Source organism: Neolamprologus brichardi, chromosome 1 (genome assembly GCF_056152115.1).
Source record: "Neolamprologus brichardi isolate AB-2024 chromosome 1, ASM5615211v1, whole genome shotgun sequence".
Lineage (NCBI taxonomy): Eukaryota > Metazoa > Chordata > Actinopteri > Cichliformes > Cichlidae > Neolamprologus > Neolamprologus brichardi.
Window position 1 is genome coordinate 25857292 of NC_142104.1, and position 25015 is coordinate 25882306.

Below are 25015 nucleotides of genomic sequence, written 5' to 3' on the forward strand. Positions count from 1 at the left end.
GCTTCAAGAACACAAGTGTGCAGGTCAAAGCACAGCTGGTTGTGTTATCAAAGAATACGACTGCACGAGTTTTGGTGGCACCATAGGTAAATGAGGGCAGGAGGAGGCGGAAGCACTCCCATACTGAGAGATCGAGGGATGAGGGAACGTGTTTCTGGTGGTGGCACAGGGGGAAAGGGTTTAAATGATGAACAGCAGATATTCTAAGAGAGCAAATCTGATTTCTCACAATTATCTCTGCAAGCCTGACAGGCACCGGGGGTGGCAGAGGAACAATGAACTAGGGAACGCTGATTGGGTTATTTGTCCCATCTCATTCATGGCTGAGGGATTGTGAAGTGCCTCTCTGCAGGTGTAGTGCATGCTACAAACACCGTACAGTAAGCAAAATTCCTGTTAGCCAAACACCGCCACTCACATTCATTGATGTTTAAAACGAAGGGTCTAAGTAAGCACACATTAGCCGTTATTTTCAAATCCTTGATGTAGTTTTTAGCTTCCCAACATTTTCTGGCCTTCTTTCATATAATGTGTCTTGTTTTGTGACAGGTCTGTGTAATCCACACAGATTGTGGGTCTGTGTCATCTTGATCAATTAAGCAAGGCCTACCCTGAATACAGTTAGGTCTGTAACTGTTTGGTACACCGCCACAGTAGATTTTTCAATCAAAAAATCGAGGTAAAGTTCAGCCTTTCAGCTTTGAATCAACTTTTATTAGGTTTTTATACATTGCTTTCATTTTCAGAGGCTCAAAAGCAACTGAACAAAAGACAATAATCCTCAAATATAAGGATTTGTATCAATACTTGGATGAAAATCCTTTGCAGTGAATTACTGCCTGAAGTCTAGAACACATGGGCATCCCCAAATGTCTCAATTGAGATGTTCTGCTAGGCCTGCACAGTTGCAGTTACCTTCAGGCGCTGCTTGTTCGTGAGTGTTTTTGTCATCGGGTTTGTCTTCGCTAACTGTAAAGCATGTCCTTTTAAGTTGGGATCAGGTGACAGACAATGACGATTTTTTTTCCTCCTACAGTATGTTTCAGGTGATTATCCATCTGCACTGTGAAGCACTGATCAGTTTTACAGCGTTAGGAAATGTGAGCAGAGGGTAAAGGCCTGTGCACGCCACACTTCATCCCACTAGTTCTATCAGCAGTTACATCGATAAACACTAGTGACTTGATTCCACCAGCAGCCATACACGCCCATGCAATAAAAAGTGCCTAGTAATTTGATAGATAATGTGGCATGGTTCTTGTATCATTTTTATCCATTTTATTTATCATAAAATAACAAGGAAACAGGACTAGTCAGTCAAGAGTCAAATTTTTTTGTGCCTCTAAAAATGGATTTGTTACCTTAAAAGTTAACGTAATGGTTTGCTAAACCCCTAAATTAAAGGAGAAAGTCTGAATGTTATTCACTTTGATTTAAAGCCCACTGTACAGGTACAGTGGCAGAACTACAAAAAATGTGTCAGCCCAAAAACTAACCAACCAAATTATACGACACTCTCTTAAGGCCCACGTTGCTCAAAGACTTTTGGTATTGAGGCTCACCATGAACAAAATGGTTTAAATGGATACCTGCATTTGACTGCTACTATCAGTAACAGGCTCTTCATTTAACAGAGGGCAAAAAGCACAAAAACCTCAAGTGGAACAGACGACTGCTCTGAAAGTTTTTTGGTACAAGAACAAAATCCAGAATTACACGTAAAGTCAACACTAAGCTATTACACAGATTCACAAGGCTGTTTCATCAAAATGATGCATCATTACAGAAAACAAAACTGTTACTTAATACTGTTGTATTCAATTTTTAAACACAACAATTACTCCAGTTACAAACAGCGCAGCAATGTGCGATGTAAACAAAGTTCTCTCAAACTTTTTGCATATATCTTAATGTCACACAATAATCAATCCCCAATTTATAAAATATTTCTGTATTTTAATACAGCATCACATTGAGCTTGGCACCAAATAAAGACTGATACAGTCGATACAACATGACAAGATTAGCGTAAAATGTTGACGCTTCTTAGAGAAGGATGTGTTGAAGCTGCAGCACACTGACAGCTCCTACAAAAAAAAAAAAACATTTTTAGATTGAATCAGTTTCCAAATGTTGGTTTTTTTTGCAAAAACAGATATACAGCATGATGTCTGCCTTACCTTTATATGCCATTTGGTGCTACATAGCACTTACCAGTTCCAGTTAAAGCTGTTGAGTTTGTTTGGTTTTTTTTAGGAAGTTTGCTCTTAGGTGAAGATGAAGGGCTTTTTTTGTTTTTTTGAAATGGTCTTTTTTCAGCTCTTTTTTTGGCTGCTTTCTTTTTTTTCCCCACTGCCAATTGTTTTGTTTTTTCTTTTGGGAAATGGGGGAGGGATTTTTTTTTTTTTTGGCAGCATGTTTTTAGACCATTTCAATTCTTTATTTTTTGTACAATCCAAAGTAAAGCAAAGAACTTAGAAGCCAAGCTTTCATACAAATCACTTAAACTCATTCATAAAATATTTACACACAAGCGTTTAAACCAGTCAACCTAACACTATTCTACAAAAGCTACTGTCATTGGTTTAAATTATAACACAGCTTTTTTTATTTTTAGGAACTCAAAAAAATGTGTCTTTCAGTGATCAGCTGTCATATGTCCCAACAAACTAATTGTATTCTGTGAACCCAAATGTGAAAGAAAAAAACTGTCTACATTAAGAGCAATAAAAAAAAATCAGCACTGTTGCATCTGGTATAAACAATGAAATTCATTAAACTTGTACATGGTTTTTCTGCCAGTTACAGCAATTCTAGGGAAAAAAACACATCTAGCCAAAGTGAAATGTGTCTTGCTGATTTATAAGCAAGCATTGAAATCTTCTCTAAAGTTCCACTTGTCCTCCACACCAGTGTAACCAGAGGAAGAAAAGAAAACAAACAAACAAAACAACATCTGAGTGAGCCTCATCTACGCCAGGGGCGAGGCTCGTTGTCGTCTTCTTCCTCATCATCGTCCGCCAGCAGCGCATCATCACTTAGAGACTCTTCTGGGTACTGATAGGACAGAAGAAAAGAAACTGAGATTACTACACGTGCTTAAAAAGTGCAGAAAACTCCACAACACATCTGTTTCTTTCTAAAAAGGTCCTAAGACAAACTAAATTCTCCATCTGAGAGTAATCAAGGTATGAGGGGCTGTGCGAAATTCACTGTTTTTGTGGCTGATCACACTGATCAGCCACAATATTAAAACCACAAACAGATAAAGTGAATCAACAACGATCATCTAGTGAAAATGCAATACTCTGATGGGAAACCCTGGGCAGTCAGAAGCGTGACATCTACAACAAAATTTTTTCATCCCCAGAAACGTCCAAAATGATGTCAGCTGGGCCGAGGAATGTTGGTATGGACCGGAAGAAATCCTGATCCACAAATTGCCGTTGAATCTAATGCCAATGTAGCCCAGTGCTATGATGGGTTAAGTATGGAAGAGAGTAGGGGTGATGGGATGCAATATTAAGCAGCTGGTTTTAATATTTTGGCTGGTCAGTACAATCCTAGTACAGTTCCTGCATTGATGTGTAAGAGCTCCCCCTTGTGGATGTTAAATACAAGAAACATATTTGATAAGTTTTACTGAGATGAGCACGTCTAAAAACGTCCTCACTAAAGAAAATATTTCCAAGTGGATTTAATAGCAGCATGAGGAAGAAATAAGTCTAATGCTCTCCTCGTGACTCACGTGTCAGAAAATCCCCCACACTGAATCAACAGTGCCAACACTAAGGCAAGGTGAGAAACATCCACAAACCTCATCTTCCTCTGGTTCTGCTTCGTCAGCATCCGCAGTAGTGAGAGTGGTGACAGGCTTATGCCAAGCCAGGCGCAAAGTCTGGTTATTAAATTTCACTCCGTGAAGAGCCGCCTGCAGGTGGACAACATAAAGCAGACAGAGGGGGGGCAGGTGTCAACATCAGGCTTAGCTGCTGGTCTTTGTGCCTTATCCTTGCTAATCCAAGGACGAGCCATAATGCAGAAAAAAATGAAAGAGACATTTCACTGTTTGAATGTTAAAGTGCATCACCTGCTCTGCTTCCGCTCTCGTCTTGTACGTGATGACTGCGGACAGGTTACCCTCATCAATCCGGCAATCTTCAATTTCTCCAAATTGCTACAGGATTGGGAAAGCAAAGCATTTTGGTCATTGAACAAACTAATACATCACAACAGTGAGGAAAATGTTCCTAACAAACCAGCAACGTGGCCTGTTGTTAACCTACAGTTGGTTTAAAATGCAGAGGAACCAGTGTAGACAGTGTTAAGCCCACGGGAAATTATGAATATGGAATATTTTTTACACCGTATATAACACAGCTATAGACTAAACAGTGTCAATATTTTTAATATCTTCTCTTAAATGTATAGGAAAATAAGATGATTATCTTTAGATGAGCACTGTATGCTCACCAAACGTAAAACTTTAACATCCTGTCAGTTTACACTGTTACACAGCACAGTGGCTGCTATCAAATGTCTGTTTTTTCAGTTTTAGGTTGACTTACAGCAAAGTGCGGTAGCAAATCTATGCGGTCTGTGTCGTTGAAACCAGAAATTTTCAGCGCTCTTGGTCGATGATCCACGACTGCGTGCAGCGGCACACCTCTTCCTCGCCCCCTAGAGCCCCTTCCCCGAGCCCTGACGGCACCGCGGCCCCGAGGATGGACACCCCGGCCTCGCCCTGGTGACAGCAGCCCCCGTTTAGCTGCCTGAAAGAAAACAATCAGAGCACATCAGAACACAGCTGGAGTGGAGATTATGTTTCATCATTTGAAATTCCAAGAACAAGTCTGCCCTCAAGTGGCTACTGTGCAAGCAGCATTTTTATACATGGTTTCAAGCTTGCCCTCTTTCTTTTTTTTAATTCAATACCTCAATTTGCAGCTGGGTATATTTGATCTTCAACAGGGCTGTGTCCTCTCCAGCCTGAGTCTTCTTATACAGGTCCAGCTCTGCATCCAGCAGTTCTTTCTGTGCCTGTGAGTGAAAGCAGATTTAATAAAAATAAATGCTGGCCATCACCTAGAATTTTAAATTAAAACAGAAAACAAGCAAATATATCAAGTGTAGGAGAATCTAACACCAACAGCAAGTTACAACCATTTTCTGTGATATACTAGAAGAAAAAGGAGAGAAAATCACTCAATCACTGAAATCAAGATCAAATCAATAATAATCCATCAGGTTCTTATCAGTTGGCTTTTGTTTGAACATATCGGTGTATTTCTTCTTTTAGGTAACACTACCTGGGCCTTGCTTTTTGCTATCCGCAGTGGGTTGCTGTTGCTTGAGATTAATTTTATCTCCTCTTGCAGTTTGGTGATGCTCTTGGTTAACATGTCCAAAGTTTCCATGATCTTGGCTTTATCCTCTGCCTTCATTGATTTGTTCTTCTCAAGTTTGGATATCAGGAGCTGCGGCAGACATAAGCAGAGAAATACAAGTTTAACATTTGCTGATGTCTCCATATCTGAATAATTATTAAACACTTGAGGTGAAAGTAAATGTTTAAAAAAAACATAATAATCTTACACAAATCATCCAAATCTATGCAAATTAACACTGAGCAACAGAAGCCTTTATTCCTTCTGCATCTTACCTTTTGTGTCTCAATGTGCTTCTCCAATATTTCCTGCTTCTTCTTCCTCACATCTTGCTGCAGTTTTAGAGCTTCCTGTGTAATTAAAAATGGGGATTGAATACAGTTTTTTTGCTCGACTTATAAATCACTGCCCCTCCAAATTTCCATCCATTTCTCACCTGTTTCTTCTTCAAAGCTTCCTCTGAGGTCCTTTGTGCTGTCTTCAGGACAGCAGGATTGTACACAGTCTTTGTGAGTCCCATGGATGTTGAACACACCTGAAACTGAGAGAAAACAATTACATTTGCAAGAGAAGGAGAACATTTTAAAAGAGACGCAAAGACTTCTGAACACAGAGTGGAGACTTACTTTTTCAATTGGAGCTGCTGGTTTTGTACAGAAGCCTAGACGATCCTTCACTGACAGCTTAGTGGGATTCTGCACAAAAGGGGTGTGGGGAGGGGGTCAAAAAGGGGGGAAATGTTTATACAGACCTTGGGCAAATTTTGACAAGTATACGCAACAAAACACATCCTCAGGAAAACCGCCTACACACACCTGTGAGGCTGCACCGGATTCCTGCCCTGAATTCTGGGGCAGCATGGGTCCCAGACGGTCTTTGACAGACTGCTTCAGGGAAGTGGCTGGAGGCTGCTGAAAAACAAAGACGGTGTACAAATGTGAAATGGAAGGCATTTTAACGGATAAATAGGCTGTCCCTCTTCCAGATTTGCCTCCGCTGCATTTATTTTTTTAGACAGCAAAACAAGTTCTTTGTGCTGTACGTGCAGAAATGACAGGTATTACAGCCGCCGAGTTTTCTACATTGCAAAAAGAGAGCCAAGAGAAGACAATGTGACACAGTGTCTAGTTCTTGCAAATTATCAAAACATACGCTTAAAGCAGGAAATACATTTCACACCTTAAAAAATTAACATTGGCTGTGAATTTATGGCAGTGTGTTCTTGTTTACGCTGATGAAGTTAGAGGAACTTGTATTACTGTGAATCTGTAATCACAATGAATCCACTGGTTTGCAAGTGCCTCCTATTTTAAAGTTACAGGAAAAGCAGTTGCTTGTGTAAAGATAACAGCCTGCAAAAGCGTGTTATGAGAGACGGCTAACTTTAACAGTGGCTACCTGTGGCTGTAACTGCTGCTGTAACTGAGACTGGCCCTGGGCATCGTTTCCATCCTCACGAAACCAGTGTACCCTGATGAAACGGTTGTTGAGAACCGCCTCAGTGCTTTGCATGGCCCGCTTTGCCTCATCAGGAGACGAAAACTGTATCAGTGCCCCCTCAGGGTCACTCTGGTAGGCCACCTGTAAAAACATTTAAAACCATTTTTAAAACAGACAGAGGACAACACATTACAATCTGAAAACCACGATCACTCAAGGGGATAACAATGTGTGTGTGATGAGCTGTGGTCAGCTAAGTCACTCGCAAACATCAGCTTCACTCATGACACAGACTTATCTTCAGCTTTAGCTGAACTTACAGAAATATAGCAGCTTAAAGCCAATATCTGGATATTTGCCTTAACAGTAGCACATAGACACGATCAAAGTCAGTTTTCTTGCAAACAAACCTGATAACACAACGAGGGGCTTTATCGGACTCTGAAATTTTAACTCTTTACATCTTGAAAGCCTAGTAAGGCAAGGCAAGGCAAGTTTATTTGTATAGCACAATTCAACAACAAGGTGATTCAAAGTGCTTGTAGGGCTTTCAAGATGTAGTGAGTGGTTTCCGTTATACTTCAGGCCTCCTTATAAAACAAAATAATTCGGTGTGCATTAGAAGTTAGCGAGGGTAGTTTCTGCCTATGCTGCTTCCAGGAAACGTCTTGTTTGATATATACTGAGGTGTCAAAACTTGTCGTTGAGGGTAGAGGGGAAGTTATCAAAAGTCATCTTTATGAGATAAAGAGTTAATTCAACATTATTTGATTCCTAAACGGACACAAGAGCAGTTACATGGTGTTAGTTCCACCTGATCATCCAAGAGTCATTATGTTTACCTTTTACTGTCCAATCCTTCAAAGCCTAAAACTACAACAATGTATTGTGTAAAAGAGTACGCAGTTGTTTTTGAAGATACCTTAGCAGTCAATCTCTTATTTTGACATGTGATATCTTTATTGGTCAGATTTATGTTGGACCAGAGCTGTTGCAAATCATGTTACTCAAATAGCTTGATGGCATAATTTTATATTTTATTTCTAAAAGAGAACCTAGAAGATTAATCTAAACCACTAGACAAACCATGTGTGACTCTTTAAGCTTTTAATACCAGATCCACGCATGCATACTGTTCACACATCAATCACCAACTGAACAGCGTATATGATTGCGCTATACTGTGGTTACACGTGTTAATAACCAACGATGATCAAAGCCGGGATATCCATATCCGGGAACTGACCTGCAGGTTGACGATGGTTCCAAACTTGCTGAAATGCTCGTTGAGTTTGCTGATGTTGTTGAGCTCGGGGGGAATTTGCCGAACAAGCAGCTTGGCGTTAGGAGGGAACTGAGCCCTTTTGTGGCTGCCCTGGTGGTTGGGTTTGTTAAAGTTGATTCTGAGCAGAGAGGAGAAAATTAACCAATTCACATGTGTCAAATTATACCCCTCTTTACATGTGCTGTTGTTACATACTATAGAAAAAATACAAACCAAAACAAAGTGTTTCTTACTTGTCAAACCAAGGTTTCTTGGTGGGCAGCCCTCCATCATGAGAGGGAGCGGGTCTCTTCCTCGAATCAGATTCCATGACAATTCTCATACTGTTGTTGGGAATCTTGTCTGCTGGAACAAACACTGATAGGTTAATTTCTGAGACCAACACATGTGGCTCATAAAAGGAGAATATAAGTCTAGAGCAGGGGTCGGTAACCTGCGGCTCCAGAGCCGCATGCGGCTCTTTTGTCCTTATACTGCGGCTCCGGGTGGTTTGGGAAAATAAATTAGAAGTATTTAGCTGAAGTGTATTTTATTTGTGTTTAGTTATTTTTTTAAATTGTAGTTCTAAATTGGAAGTTTATTGTGATTTTGAAATATAAAAATAAAATTATATCTTATTATTTTTTCATCGCTCAAAATAAGCGTCACACTCGCGGAAGCCGGTATACCCGCCGAAACGCCGTGCATTTATCGAGACTTTCAACCCCAGGTAGGTCAATTATGGATCTTCGGATCCACATTATGTCAGCAGCTATTCTCCACCGTGAACTATGTTAAAAACAAACACCGCTCACGCCTCACAGATGACAGCTTACAGTCCTGCGTAAAGATGAAAGTGACTTCATACAGCCCCGATTTGCAGATGCTGTGCACAAAGGTTCGGGACCATAAGTCTTATTGTAAACATATCACGGCAGACCCGACGATGTTTGCATGAACACGCTTTTCAGCATCGCTTTATTGACCACTTTTCACACACGGTTGCTGTACGCATACAGCCGACTGTAGCTTTGCAGCTCACAGCCCGACACACACCAACACAACAGCAGAGAGAGCACAGACTTTAAGGCGGCGAGGCGTGATTGCAGGTGCTGCTCAGGTGCGTCCGCCTCCCCTGCAGCAGCGCTGCAGACCACGCCCCGCCACACACATTAACCAGGTAAAATACATATTTAGGCAGAATTTTGAAAATATCTTTTTTTTTTTCTTTTAGCAGCATAGTGCTTTTTTTCCATTTACTTTTTAAAAGTCAGGTCAAGGGTCCAAAAGCCCAAAGGCGATATAAGGGTGGCGGCTCACAACAGTTTTTGTTTGCTGGATCATTTTAGTTCAGCTTTCCTTTTGTTATATTTCTTCAAGAGTTCAAAATGTGTTAATTACATAAATAAAATGTAATTTTTTCTGTAGCACTTCATGGATTTCATAAGCAACACAGTTGCTCTGTGGATTTGTTTAAAAAGCAGTTAAAAACTTTTCTGTTCAAACAAGCCTTTTGTTGATCTATGTATTTTATATTCTTTACATTATTTACATTTGATCTTTTACATTGTGTATAATGTCTATTGATTGTATTGTTTATTTTAATATTTGTGTACAGTGCTTTGTGACTGCCTGTCTGTGAAAAGCGCTTAATAAATAAACTTTACTTACTTACTTTAGTTGTTCACACAAAGCATAAAGGTAAAAAAACAATATATACAGTGTTATCTTCATTTTAGATTTCATAAGGTATTTGCGGCTCCCAGTGTTTTCTTTTGCGTGGAAACCGGGTCCAAGTGGCTCTTTGGGTGTAAAAGGTTGCAGACCCCTGGTCTAGAGAAACACTTCTGATTGCAGTAGATGAAATGCATATATAACTGAGGACAGTCTTTTCAAAGTTCAAATGGTTCAAAATACCTCTGTGTGGGTGATCGACCTCCCCCATAGTGAGACCAATCAGGTTGGGTCTCTGGGCATTGACCCGGTGACGATAGATCTGCCTGGAAGTATTGGTGATGCTGGGGGCCTCGGGATTGTACACATCTGTGTCATAGTGATCTGATCAGCAGAGAGAGGATCATTTAGCTCATAAAATACTGGGGTAAAGTACAGCAACATATTTATAAATCTAAAATGATATAGACTACATAAGAGATTAGAGACATTACCAGAGTTGAAGAGTGGCCTTGAGAGTGGTGGAAGCGAGGAGCGCATCCCAGAGGTGACAATGGTGGGAACGGAGCTGGTGATGGAATTGGGAGGACCATCCATGCCTGCTGGTTGCAGTGGAGGAAGAGGAGGAGGGGGGCCTGTGCCAGATAAAGCAAGAGTTAACATCTTAGATAGCCTTTTTCTGTAGCGATATATCACTTTGTAGTTTTAAGCATAAAGAATTTATTTGATGACTTAAAAAAGCCCCTTGACTTTAAAATTGCTTTAATGCTAATTCAACCTGTTAGTACTTTTGAAAACCTTGAACCAAAGTGTCAGAAAAAAAAGGAAATACAGCAATTATTATCTGAATCTCTACCTGCAACGGGTGGGAGGCTAGGTGGAAGGGCACCTGGAGGGGGCACAGGCGGCCGAAGGTTCACAGGTGGTGGGTTCATGAGAGGCGGTGGTGGTGGGAGGCCTGGGGGTGGTGGTGGCTCCACACCTGGAATTGGTGGAGGTTGGAAGGGCAACATACTGGGCAAATTGACATCCTCCACTACAACGGGATCACTTCCGTGATCGAAAGGACACAGATCCCCCTGCATGCAGAATCCCTTTTCTGCAAAAGGAAACAGAGCTATGTAGAACAAGCAAATATACAACGTCCAAGAACAGAACAGAACATATTTTTTTTAATATATATATTTAATATCAGCTGTCCTTACCGTCATAGTCACGGCATCGATTTCTCTGTTGAGGGGGAGGCCCCCTGTTGAAAGGGACCCGATCCATAGGGTGCTCGGGACGGAAGTCTGACCAGCTCTCTGTGGTGTTGTTGCTATGATGATGTGTGGGAGCAATGACTGTAATAGTGCTGCTCAGTGTTGGCACAGGGAAGTGTGAAGTGGTTGCAGTGGAGACAAGAGCAGCTGGGGTATATCCATCACCACTCTCTGACCTGTCCCCTCGTTCATGATCATACTTCAACTTTCCAGAGTCTCGTTCTAGAGAGAAAAGAAAGGCCACATGGCTTTAAATCACTAACACATATACAAAAGTGACAAATCAGACCTGTGCATCAGGTACACAGTTTTTAGTTTGATCCTTTTTCTCTTTAACTGCTCAGCACTAGTAGATCATCATATACAGTGAACTATTCAGGAAATCCTATTGAATTCTTAAGATTAGGTAAATTCATGCCGGAGGAAATACACACCTATACCAAACAAATACATCTCCAGGAAAAATAAGATGTTCTAAGATCTGTAATGAAGTTGGCATGTTCGCACATTAAAAAGAAAAATACTGATATTTTTACAACCTGAGTTAATCAAGTTCTTACCTCGACTCCTGCTTCTCGACCGAGTTCTGCTGAGGGACCGGCTCCTGGTGCGATCTCGATCCCTGTCTCTATCCCTGTCTCTGTCACGGTCTCGGATACGGTCTTTGCTCCAGCTCCTGCTTCGGCTACGACTACGACTGTAACTGCGGCTGCGGCCTCTTCTGCGATTGTAGCGTTCACGGTAAGAGTCCCTTCTCGGCGGGTTGCGATCATAATCCCTCTTCCTGGAGCGATCGTCTCGCTTACGGTCATCTCCTCTCCTGAAAATATATATTTTTAAAAAACAATGAGTGAAATGAGTGAAAGAAAAACACATGTTGACATGGTTTTTGTTTTGTTTTTTCTAAATGAAAACAGGCAAACGCACACACCTGCTGTCTCTGCCGTAGCGAGAACTTGATTGTGGGGGGCTGTGATTCACGCGTCTCAAAAATTTCTTGTCTCGTTCGTCTTCACGATTTGCCTGAACAAAAAAAAGGTGCCTATTTAAACTGGTTGCTCATACTGTTTAGCAAGTGTGCATTTAACTGATGTTAATAATCTTTGGGTACTTGAAATTCTTGACATTAAAAGAAGATAACCTCATCTTTCTTCTGCTCTTCTTTCTCAACTTTGATCACAGAGGGTGGCTGCTCAAGCTGTGGGAGGTAGCTTTTGTTGTTAACAGCTTCAAACAGCTTATCCACAAATGGCTGGGTTTCTGGAAAGAAAAAAAAAGTCATAGAATAATATTTTAAACCAGAGTCAAATAACATTCAGGACCACATGATAAAAGTAATGGCGCTTGGAAAATAAAGCTTTAATAATTACCTTTCTGAAGAAATACATCCAACTGGTCTATACAAAGGGCTTTAAGTTCCTTTTCACTTTTGTCCTTCTTCACCAACGCAACAACATACTTGGCCAGCGCAGAAGGGTCTGCATCACAGCTGCAATCGTTAAGAAAGAAATCCATATAACACATGAACAAGATTTCCTTTTAAAACCAGACAATTTGTCTGTGACAATACGTGTTGGGAGGACACAGTCGTTTATAAAAGTTGCAAAATGCAGGTGAGTTAACTAACTGTATCCACTGAATTTACAATACACCACAAAAGCAGGCAGTAGCTTTGCTGTTGTTGTTAGGAAATGTTATTGGTTCTGGCTCATTTAAAGCTTAACATAAATAAATAACTGGCTCAGTTAGTACTTTGTTTAGCTTTTCTTGTAAGTGATACCAGAAATTAAGAGTTAACAATATATTATTTGCAACTCTGTGCTGCCTAGATTTATTACATCTCCTTATTGTTCTTTATAAAGCTGCTTGGTTATGTGACATTTTTAATGTTGCTGAATCAAGTTTGGGGACACAGTGTGACAGTTTTGTTATTTAATCTGGTTATTTCTAGGCTGGCTGTACTGAGGAAAGCAGTTACATAATTATATATTTGACCAGTGTTATTTTGCACATGCAGCAGAGTTTAACCAAAAGGGACTTAGTACTGTTTCGTATATTAAGGACACTTTTTCGTAGACTAAGAATGTTCTAATCATGTCTGTTATATTATAGGACACGGTTAACCACCATATTATCACCACATTATTACCATGTAACAGCCTTTCCTCTCCCTTACCCTTTTAAAGGCGCAACACCTTATGTTTACTCGGAGTACATTTTAATTTGGCAACTTTTTTCGCAACCAAAATGAATTTTTACTTCAGTAAAATGTCAATAAAGCAACGGGACCTTTACTGGAGCAAAATTTACTCTTTCAAGCCCCCATTCATTTAAGTAGTTTGTGTAACTCCGATTAAACTAAATTTACTAGAGCATTTTGGCTAATGGCTAACCATACTTACATGGGCTCGAGGGTTTCAGACAGCCATGTTTTCAAGGCATCGAGGTTTTCAATGATCATCTTAGATCCAAAGGAGCCTTCCCTCGACCACCGCCACAGTTAAAGCTAATCGGGGCTGATGCTGTTTATCTGTGTAAAAGCACAGCTGACATTAGCTGGTGAAACTAGCAGCTTCAGTGGACAGACTGTGATGCTAAACGTGACGTTAGCTTGACTGCCGCGTTAACGCAGCGTAACGTTGGCTGGGCTAGCACACGTCTTTCCAGGCCCCGAGCGTGCTGCACAATCCCGCCACCCTTCTGCTGTGCTTATTATTGAAACGCCGGTGGTGGAGGGAGGTCTGTTGCCTCTCAACGCTGAAGCTGCTAACTCTGAAGTTTACAAGCGATTTCAGTTCGATGAATTAAATAGCATCCGCGCTTAAATTACTATTTCGTCCCCTCTCACTAGTGGTTACTATGCCATGAATACTATTTACTTCCGGTTGAATTCTCGTTGGAAAAATTCTCGAAACATCGCGAGAGGGCAACTCTGAGAGCAGTGTCCGTCGACGTAAAAAGTGCGAAATTTCTGTTCATTTAACCGCTGTGTTTTGTTTTCAGTGTGTCCCAAACCAGAGAAATATGCAATTTATTATTATTATTATTATTATTCCAAGATCAACTTCCTTGCCTGCGGTTCACTTTCACAAAATAGACAATAACAAGTTTCCACTTACTTCACTCTGCACCTCCCCACCCCTGCATATTTATATTGCACATGTGGTCCACTAGACTCGTGGGTAGGTGCTGTGTCCCTTCACTCTCTTCTCCTCCTCCATGCCCTACTGTGTGTGTGGAGTGATGGGGGTGTCCCAACATTGTTTGACTACAAGCACCTACACCTGTCCCCTACAATATTTCTACACATTTTTCCCTTCAGTACAGGAAGGCTAGACTCTTTGACAAAGTAAAACCTCCTAATTGGAGTCAATCTGAAAATGAGGAGGAGACTGGCTATAAGATGGCTGTAACACAGTTGCTAACAAGGGGAGAAATGTGGATAAAAATGGTGAACCGGAATGCCCTCCTTCCCCGAGCATCGAGGCACACCACATTGCTCCCAGTGTTGCACAACCAGGGCCAAGACAAATAGCGTTTAGCCTTGTGCAAGACATCACGTCTGATTTTGTGCTTTTCATCTTTGATGCCATACAGAAATTAATCCACATCAGTAAATATATGCTGATCTAAGTTATCTTCCAGATTCTAGATCTTAGATGGACGGGAACACATCCTCAATTCAACGAAGTAAACATTAATCAGGATCAAAAACCTTGCTGACTTGTTCAAGATTAAGATGATTGTTTCCAGGTAATTTACTTTTTTTGTTTTGTTTTGGGGGGGGGGGGGGGGGGGGGGGGGGTGTTTCTCCGCCTGACCCGTTTGGTTCTTTTGCCATCAATTGTTGCCTAAAGGCCAAGAAAGATGCTCAACAGATTTACTATGCCAAGTGGACCATCCCGGCCTTGCCGTATTGGTCCATTTGATTGACCTTTGTTATTTATTTGATCTGATTTTCAGTTGTTACATACGAGACAGACATGACTGGGGGACACACATATATATATATATATATATATATATACGTAAGATTGACAGAGCACAGTGTGCTTTGAGGTAACAGCCAAGAAAGGTGTAGTTTGTGTCTGTGAACACCGTGTGTGCACCTGTGAGCATGAGCGCACTTGTATTAAAAAGGTTTCTTCATGTAACGACCTGCCAGAGGGAGTGGGGAGCCATAGCCCCGTCCCCCAGGGCATGAAGCAGGTATGGAGGAGATTCAGACTCCAGACATCCAGAGACCCCCAGAGTGCAAGAGTCCAAGGAAGACCAACGGAGGTGAAACCGTGAAAGAGCTGAGGAGAGCCCGAGACAAGGGGTCCAGGTCATTTACTAACAATAAGAAATTCTAGATTTCAATCAAAGCATTAATTTTAATCTGTTATTCAAAATCAATATTTCTAAATCTATTAGCTTATGCCAGGGCTTGTTTCACAAAGCTGCAAACCTTAGCTGATTAGCTTAGATTTATAAGAAATAATCTTAAATGATACAATAACATGGTTTAGTCTAATACTACTCAGCTGGAAAAGATTCGGCTCAGAAATTTTATGACATATGGTAACCTTTTCTTACTTACTTTGAAAGTTTAAATCTGGATACTATTGCTTAATGTGTGTGTGTGTGTGGGGGGGGGGGGGTTGTTTTGTTTTTTCTTTGCTGTCATTCATTTATTTTATTTACTTTTTTTATCTGTAGTTCAATTTTATCTTATTTCTTTCTTCTTCTCTGGCTGGGTTTTTGTTACACTGTTCTGGATAGGTGGTGGTGGTGGGGGGCAGTTTGTTAATACTGCTGTAATTGTTGTTAGAAGCATTTTTTTTTTTTTTGTTCAATAAAAAGTTCAATAAAAATTCTTGCATGCGATAGTAATCTGATTAAAGATTATGATTAAAAAGCTTGCAAATACTAGTGGATTAACCATCACAGAAACAAATGATTTTGGTCAGTATTTTTAATTTAGGGCAGCTGTTTGGTTGGTGGTGGTCTAATACTTTTTTAAAAAAACTAAACATGTGTGCAAACATGAATACATGGGTGTAGTATATAGACTCATGTGAAGAGTCTAGTTATTAGTCATATCAGTCATTCAATGCAAACATGAAGCTTTTACATGTTCTTTACAAACTGCAGTGAAGAAGCTCAGTTTAATCATTTCTTGTTCTGTTTCTATAAATTAAAAGATAAAACTTTGAAGTGTCTGTATATTAAAATATTGCCCAAAACAACAACACGGTTTATTGTAATAAATCATTTTATTGTTTCCCAGTTTCAGTGGAACTACAAAACAAACAAAAAAATACAGAGGCAAAAAAGCAGATAAAAATTAAAGTGTTTTTTCTTCATTGCCAACCAGTGAGATTCTTCACGCTGACGCACGCAAACAACTTGCCTCTCTCCTTTCCAACAAACTGTACTGTAACATACCTTTTTCCATCTCAAAAACAAACAAAAGCAACAAATGCCACAACAATAAAACATATGCTAGTGAGGACTTTCTCACAAATAGCAAACAAACCAAAAAGTCTAACCACATTCTTTGATCCAAACCCCTGAAAACTTAGGCAGTGGATTGATTAATGGAAAATGTGCACTTACATTCATTGCTTGTAGCTCATGAGAGAATTCAACTAGTTGCCATGTTTTAAAAAAAAAAAAAAAAAAAAAAAGTTAATTTATTTTAAACCATTTCTTGTCTGTACTTCAGAGATATACAGTACACAGATTAAAGTCATGTAATGCCTTTTCGGTATATGAATGCACTTATTCACTAGAAATTAAAGCAAAACAATAAAATAATCAAATAAAAAAAAAAAAATAATGATGCTAGTTTTAAAGGGAAAAAAAATTAACAAAATTTGGTTCGTAACAGTCTTTGAGTAAAGCTTGTTATAAACAGCTACGCTAACTTAGCTAAGCTAAGTACATTCACAGCTGCCCTAGCTCAAACTCAGAGGAAACAGAATGTCTACATGCATTAATATTTGTGATCACATTATATGCATACATGCACAATAGTGTAAGAGGCTACAGTCAGAGTATGTAAAGATTTTCATTGAGATCAGTTTAATTTTTCCATATTTAATTGAATCACGGAAGTAGTTACAATCAAAAAACAAAACAAAAAAAAAGTTGATTTTCAGTCCAAATGTTATTCTTACAGCTTATATTTGTCCTGGATATGCGTCCTAGTCGCTAATGAACACATTTCATTCCTGAGTAAAACCTCATTCTCAGCTCATAATCTAAAATATAGGAGTGGAGAGTGTGTCTAAAAGCAGAGTGTTTAAAAACTTCCAACAGTACAGCGGACTTCACGGAGAAGAGAGTGCGTCCACTTCCCGGTCGATGAACTGCAGGTGGATGGGGGCACCGGGGCAAAGCAGGCCGTGGGTTTTGGCTTTGATGTCAGCAGTGAGAGGAGAAAGGCAGATGTGGAACTTCTGAATGAGCTGCACAGCGAGCAAAAAGACAAAGAACAGACATCAAAGTTAGCTTAATTTAGTAGTCACATTATCCATGAGCACACTTTTATGTAGAACCATAAAAATAAGATGATAATCGTTTAAAATAAATAAAAAACAGGGAATGTGAGGTGTGTGATATAGAGAAGTGAAGGATGAATCATCTTTCGACAAACTCCTCAGTAGATCTGAGGAAGCGGAGGTCAGACTGAATGATAATGCATTTTTTGTGCTCAATGATGATTCAAATTTTCCAGGAGTGTCTTGACAAAGCTTTGCATTATTCTGATTTTGCATCAGTAATTACTATTTGTGTTCATACTGTCTCAAGACACTTGGAAAATACAATATGGAGCAACAGTATGATACATTAATATTTGTAGTTTAGTTTCATTTCCCCCCGTGCTCTCGTCACAGCACGAGCCTGAGAGCAAGAGAGAAATGCTAACGACAGCTGGGTTTCTGTAGGTTTAAATAAATTACTTGTAAGATGTTTTTAGGATTATATAAAATGGCATTTATGATATTTTCCATCCATATTGTACTTACCAATTAAATTAACATTATTTTACAAAAATATATATTTTTATTATTAAAGAAGACAATAAACAAGCTCACATGCTCACATAGGTGTGTTCAGCTAATGTGATGAGGTTGCATTAGTGGTTATGGGATCTTTGTTTTGTTATTGGTTGCAGTACACATCTTTTCCCACTCAAAAAAAATTTAAAGCAAACACTGAGGCCCGTCAGATTTTAGAGTCTTTGAAATCCTATAGTATTCCAGACTTTTTAAAACCTTTTTGAGAACCCTGGACATTTTTTAAATGAAAGTGTAGCACCACAAGCAGAGTAATCTCTTACCCTTATGAGAGCTAAATGCATCTCCAACTCTGCAATTCTCCTCCCAATGCAGCTCCTGATGCCATAGCCAAAGGGAATGGAGCCAAAGTTGTCAACACGATCTGTGGTATCTTTCCGTATCCAGCGATCTGGTTGAAAGTCTAAAGGCTCCGAAAAGTTCTCTTCTTCCAGAGATGTGGAGTAGTGGCACAGGGCCAGCTGAGTCTATTTAAAAAAAAAAAAAAAAGAGAGAGAGAGAGAGAGAGAGAGAGAGAGAGAGAGAGAGAGAGAGAAAGGGGAAGAATGTTTGTTGTGTAATGAACACAGCTGGGCTATTGTACATGGGTCCATAGATGAGGGAGGAACAGAGAAATGCCTGAGTAATAGTGTATCATGTTACATCTGGTTTGACTATAATGCCAATTCTTATTGTCACACTTTCTTGTGCCCGTGTCTGCTCTGGAAATGTGACCATCACACTTACTCCTTTGGGGATGAAATATCCACCAACTACCAAGTCATCCTGGGTGATCCGTCCATTGCCTGGAAGAACTGGAAAGAGCCTGATCACAGTGTGGGACATACAAAGACTGTTATTCACACAAAGACTGAAAAGATTGCTATAATGCTAATGTAGACCAAAGTCTTGATCTAGGATAAACATAATACATACTGACCTGAGAGTCTCTTTAACCAGCCCTCTGATGAGCGGCAGGTTAGAGACGTCCTCGGCTGTGGCGACTGCTCCGGGTTCCAGAGTCTTTTTAATTTCTGTGTGGATTTGATGCTGTACATGAGGGTGTCGTGCTAACAGGTAGCAGGCCCATGACAGGGTAAAGGATGTCTAGAACAGAAAATGGTCAATTTAAATTTTAAAAATATGCTTACACATTGAGCATTTCATGAATATTGTACTGGTGTTTTTATATTTGTGACTATATTGTTTCTTTACTTGATGCTCTGCAGCAGAGTTGACAGCAGTGCAAGCTGATATAAGAGTTTCTACAATGTTGCGTAAGTGCCGAGAAGCAGCAAGGGAATCTGAGGGAGAAGCAGCCCAATTTCAAATGCTGGGCAAATGCTCAAGGTCCCTCCACCAGCTGTGCTCCCAACAATTTTCTCCCATGTCTTACAGCACTCACTCATCTGATCCATTCTTATCCCACTGTACCTTGATTAAATGACCTTAGTTGGCTTTGGCAAGGCATTTCAAACAATTACAGCAAGAAAAATGAAAATGTGACTGAGATTATTACCATATTGCACAAACAGAAATCCAATCCAAACAAGTTTAGCCTTGTACAACTTTTAACATTTCCGTTGTGTTCTTGGCAAATCCTTCTGTTCATCTCACTTCACAATGGGCTCCTTCTGCTAATGCATTCCAGACTTCTTACATTTTTGCTTTCCATATTAGCAATGCAACTTGATTTTTCCCTCCAGTTCATCCTTTATTGCCAAATCACTCTAATTACTCATGAGTTATCTGATCAGTTGGCCCGACTTCCTGTTTCCGACTTATATCCACTGACATTTTATTTCAGTGAGCTGGGCGGTTGACCAAATGATATGAAAATGTCATGAGTCACTTTTCCTAAATTTACATCTTTTCATTTGTTTAATAAGGGGCTTCCTTGTTGATCCAGCCCACTCCTTCTCCATCCACCCCCAGTGCATTTTTGACCTCAGCCCTGGTTTTGCCATAACTCTAAAGGCCAATCTAAGGTTAGTGTCTCCCTGTGGACCAACTAATATACCCTCCTTATATACCCTGCCATTCTTTTTCACTGTTGTTCCTTCCCACTGCTCTTGCATTCTCCCCTCCCTCTCCATTAGCACCCTCTTTCCATGCAACCAACATGCTCTTAATCAGCCCCAGCTGGCACAGACACTGGCAACTCCTCAGATACAGCCTGAGAGGAATCATATGACAAAGGCTCCTCCAAGCAAAGTTTTCAAAAGGCTGAGGCCTCTCCCCCTTCCATTCCCTCCATCTTCCCCTTATTTTCCAACATCCATCTCACACCCTGATCCCTTGTCTTCCTCAGTATTATGCCATCCACCCCATCACCCCCCCCCCCCCCTCTTACTCCCACCCATCCCCTTATTCTCCCCCTGGTCTCACCTCTGCCCACTCTGTGCTATAACTCTGGCTGTGGCTAATGTGACTTGACAGCTCTTGTGTGTACCAACTAAAGGCAAAATGCACCATGGGGTCAGGTAATGGCTGAGCTTAGTGCACCCCCTACCAGGACATGCCTGATTCAACAAGTTCACCAAAACACACACACACCCTTTTATCCCGTGGCCCCAAGCTCCACACAAAATACTCTACCCTGTCATTCTTATTAATATGACAGGACCCCAAACAAATTAGGCAATAACTAGGAACATGTGCACGAGGCGCACATACAGTTGCAAATGCATGTACACCAACACTACTACAGCGAGGTAGAAAATCAGTGTAAAATGCCTCCTTCCTGTGTCCCAATTTCTGTATTCTTTAGCCTGCCAATAAAAGATTCATGTTACACACCCCACCCCACCCCACCCCCAACAGTGGTCCGTGGATGACATTAAACCCACAGCCTTAATTATTTGCAAGTGCATACAAAAAAGTCTGAATGTTGAAACATGAACACAGATGTCTGCCTTAAAAAAAAAAAAGACAAAAGGCCCCCTGTGCTGACTGAACAGACAGAGACAAATGACAAGAAACTAAATCTGAGTGAGAACGAGTTTGTCAGTGGGAAACTGTAACCCCCCGATACACTACTCTGACCTGACGCTGGCACAGCTTCACAGGCATGGACATGGCGCCAGAAACCCAACCTTTGAAACTCAACACTGACTCTGACACTCACACACACACACAGATGCAAACACACACACGTGCAACTCTTCACATACATCGAACCCTCCTCTGCACAATGTTTATCACAACACAGACGCACACGCACCGTGTCGACCCCAGCCAGCAGCATCTCTGTTACGTTAGCGTAGATCTCCTCGACGCTCATCTCCCTGGTAATGAGCATGTGTGTGAGCAGTCCCCCCTTCACCTCCTCTCCCCGCTCCAGCTGGGCCTTGATCTCCGAGAGCCTCTTATTGACGTGAACAATGCCTGGGATTAACGAGGGGTAGAGAAGGTGATATGAATGGAAATAAAAATGCGGGTCGTCGTGAAGGAAGGTAGTGAAGGGAAAGCAAGAGAAAAAGGAGTAGGTTATGTAAGAGATGGACCTGCATACTCTCACTATCCAATGGTACAGCAGTGGGGATTTAAATGCAAATCAACATCAACATTCCCTTCTATTGAGCACTACCGGTTTCAAGCTCTACTACTTGGCGTTTTAATGAAAGCATTAGCCAAATAGGAAAGCTAAAAAAAAACTAGATCTTTCTAAAAGTTCTGGCATCAAGGCAGAACTTGATTACCAGCCTTTGTGGTCACTCTAAAAAGAAATTGAAGTCTTAGACAAGAGTACCACAAGTCTTAGCATAAATCAGGCCTGGATATACTTAGGAAATCTCTCCTTCCTGTGTTCCAGTATCCTTTTTATGTAGTAAGAAATTACTGGGTTACCATCTTCTGGACTAAAACACTGTCCAGGCAGTTCAGCAGAGCATACAAGTATGAAACTAAACTGTCTTCTTTGATCACAATTTCAAGCTATAAACCACTTACTGAATTTGAAAAGACCATCCCAGGACAGACAGAACTCCTCCCATGGTTTGGGGATAATGGGTCGGAGCCACTTGGGGATCGCTCCAGCATACATGGTCATCTTGAAGGAGCTGAACATGAGGTTCAGTGCAGCGATGTAGTCCTGGGTTTTCTGGGGAATATTATTTTCCAAACATCCTAGTCTGCATTCGTACAAAATAGCGGCCACTCCTGTAAAAACGAAGGTAAGAGAGAGAGAATTTTACCAATCTAAGATGTTTAACACTGGCATCCATCAGTGGCTTTGACTTTTCAGTACAGGGCCACTTTAATAACTTTCCATGGAAAATTGGTGACTAAGTTTTAGAGAAGTGAATAACGTGGTTCATATATTTCTCCCTTGGTTACCTCTTCGTAGCAGTTTTTCTGTTATTTCAGTTTGTCTCATTGATTTTCTTTCCTGCCATCTACGCTTCACCTGAATTGAGCCACTTATAAATCCTTTTTGACCAACTGGTATTTGCTTCACAGCCAATAATCTACAGACTTGGTACCAACCTTCCATGGCATATTTAAAGAAGAGGTCATTCACATTGAGGACAGTTGCTCTATCCGGCTGCTGGGTGCGCAGACTGTACACCCTCTGGATGAGGTCGTCCACCACGCCGTTTACATCATCAGAGAAGACTGCGACATCACGGGGTCGCATGATGAGCTGCCTGAGCACGCTCCGCATCTTCAGCCAGTCTTCTCCCTCACTGGGAAACAAGATACAAAATGATAGTTAAAATTCCCTTGTATTCACTTATTTGAGTCATTCAGAGACATATTTGGGGGGGGGGGGGGGGGGGGGGATTCTCAATTTGAATATTAAGGGATGTTGCTGTTGGAAAAACTGCAAGTTCTGATGCTTTTTGGATGCTAAAGTGGACTACTGAGTAGTAAACGGAAGTGTGAGATGATTCTGGACATTTAGGAGATACATTAAGGGACGGGTAATGGAAATCTAATCAACACATCTGCTCAGATCAAGGTATTATTTCCTGAGGTTGCCAAAACTCATGGTTTGAACACTGAAGGGGACTCACGCTGAGATGAGCCCAGTGGCCCGTCCTCTCATGTCTCTGTACTCCTTCCAGGAATCCATGTTAGCCCTCTGAGGGGCCACCCCCTCTGCCCTCAGCACCTGAGCCACCATGTCACGATCTGCAACGGAGACCACCAGCTGGGGCCCAAAACGAGACTTGAAGATCTTTCCATACTTCTTCCGGTGCTCCATCTAGAAAGCAACAGTGACAATCCGGATTTCTAGAGATATTTGTAAATTACTTTACAAATAAATTTCAGCACTGAATTTATTTTACTGCTCTCCTGTCATAACGTAATGATAAGTACTTCCTTATTTATTGTTCTGATTATTTTGAAGACCTTTTTTGTATAGTATTGTTAATGTGTAACATTCAAATAATAAAAAAATAAAACCAAGTTGCAGATGCTATTGAAGAAGACTGCCAGTGTTGACATCAACTTAAAAAATGTTTTAATGATCTAAATTTAGAAACGATTACGTAATTTCGAGCATATTTCACTACCAACAATTAACCTAGAAAGACACCTTAAGAAATGATTATCCTTTTGTACTCGTCGCCATGGATTTTGTCACGCCGGCAGGCGCTTATTGTGCCCAATTTGCATAGGCTACGTTTCAAAACGCTCTGTAAAAACTGCATATGCTGCATCTGAAAGACGACACTTAATTAAGCTTTCATTTATGCTGCCGCGGTTGTGCAGTTTGCGGAGGTATTCTGCCCACGGACATGCTCCCCTGAACTCCAAAATCACAGCTGCACGGCGCTGGACGTGGAGGACGCGGTTCCTCGGTGGATTGGTTGATAGATTCTGTTTAACTTCAGCTCTTTGTGAGTTAAAACTATCCCATCACTTTTCTCTGGGTCCAGCCGATGGACCGACCGGTCGTGCCACACATTTTTTCAGACTGTCCCCATCTGCGGGCAGACTCTCTTACGGTAGACGGACAGTCTGAAGCTGACAACGGACTGCCAATGGAATGCCAGCGCGCTTCCACTCGCGACCACGACTGAACCATAATTTACCCCCGATTATTTCAAACAAATGGAGGGCAAATTATGGTTGGCAGTAAACGGGGACGGGTTAGCTCATCACATCTCAGTAGGACGATTACAAAACTCGCCTTGTACCGGAAGGTCGACCAGTGACCGGACTCCTGGTGCGCTACATTGCCATTTTACGCATAGGTGACAAATTTGGCTGAGCACTGAGAATAGGAGGCCAAGACATTTTTTATTTATTTTTAACCTATGAAAAAAAGAACAAAATGAAGCATAAGATTGAGCACCATTACCTGAATTTCATGGATTCTGCCAAACCCGTCCTTCCAAAAGAACTCGATCAAGTTGGACAGGGTGTTCGGTCCGGGCATGTCGTTCAGGGTCTTGATTTGAGTTTTCTCGCTGACCTCCTCCGGTTTGATCATCCTGTTGGGCATGGTCTCTTCTTCTGTTGCAGAGATCCCCAAAGCCTCGCTGGCTGCTGACTTGTGTAAGGAACGCACAACGTAGAACAGCTGCTTATTCAACTGGTTGCTCTGAAAGTTCTTCCTGCATATCTTCGTGAAATTATTGAAGACTGCCATTGTTGAGATGCTTTTTTCCGCCTTTGCGTAACCGAGAACTATGTGTGATAAAAATAAAAACTTTTGCAAAGTCTTTTTTTGTAACTTCACATCAGCAGAAAATGTACGCTCTTGGCTCGTGCAAACACAACACTCCCTGTGTGGTAGTGAAATGTTAGACAGGGACAGTATCGTGGATCGCTTTTAAATAGTTGCTTGTACAACCTCAGAAGAAGAGGATTGGACGATCGCCTCAAAAGAAGGGAGGGATAACTCTTTATTCGGAAATGGGCGCAGTACAACGTGCTAAAAGTTCGTTACATCACACCAATCAATCATCCTCTGGGACTGCGCACACC

At 41.0% G+C, this 25015-nt stretch overlaps 2 protein-coding genes across 5 annotated transcripts; both read right to left on the bottom strand.

Annotated features, from left to right (window-relative positions):
* Positions 1 to 726: 726 nt before the first annotated feature.
* On the bottom strand, positions 727 to 13912 carry rbm26 (RNA binding motif protein 26). 4 transcript variants are annotated; one of them, XM_035907944.2, is made up of 22 exons: positions 13430 to 13912; positions 12398 to 12516; positions 12169 to 12287; positions 11959 to 12050; positions 11588 to 11847; positions 10971 to 11249; positions 10622 to 10864; positions 10260 to 10400; positions 10009 to 10149; positions 8346 to 8457; positions 8074 to 8230; positions 6786 to 6968; positions 6203 to 6295; positions 6014 to 6082; positions 5824 to 5928; positions 5663 to 5737; positions 5310 to 5477; positions 4936 to 5040; positions 4569 to 4772; positions 4091 to 4177; positions 3818 to 3931; positions 727 to 3057 (listed from the first exon to the last, which is right to left on the bottom strand). In XM_035907944.2, exons 1-22 carry the CDS (start codon positions 13486 to 13488, stop codon positions 2968 to 2970), a joined length of 3015 nt encoding a protein of 1004 aa, XP_035763837.1. In that variant the 5' UTR covers positions 13489 to 13912; the 3' UTR covers positions 727 to 2967. The 4 variants fall into 4 exon arrangements, with proteins under 4 accessions (XP_035763837.1, XP_006780430.1, XP_006780428.1 ...); XM_006780367.3 differs by having other exon boundaries at positions 728 to 3057; positions 8346 to 8454; XM_006780365.3 differs by having other exon boundaries at positions 728 to 3057; positions 6203 to 6298.
* A 2772-nt stretch (positions 13913 to 16684) lies between these two features.
* Positions 16685 to 24820, bottom strand: cyp27c1 (cytochrome P450, family 27, subfamily C, polypeptide 1). Its single transcript, XM_087839761.1, has 9 exons — positions 24387 to 24820; positions 23092 to 23282; positions 22562 to 22761; positions 22025 to 22234; positions 21297 to 21460; positions 19014 to 19180; positions 18821 to 18899; positions 18358 to 18561; positions 16685 to 17482 (listed from the first exon to the last, which is right to left on the bottom strand). Exons 1-9 carry the CDS (start codon positions 24675 to 24677, stop codon positions 17345 to 17347), a joined length of 1644 nt encoding a protein of 547 aa, XP_087695887.1. The 5' UTR covers positions 24678 to 24820; the 3' UTR covers positions 16685 to 17344.
* Positions 24821 to 25015: the final 195 nt, after the last annotated feature.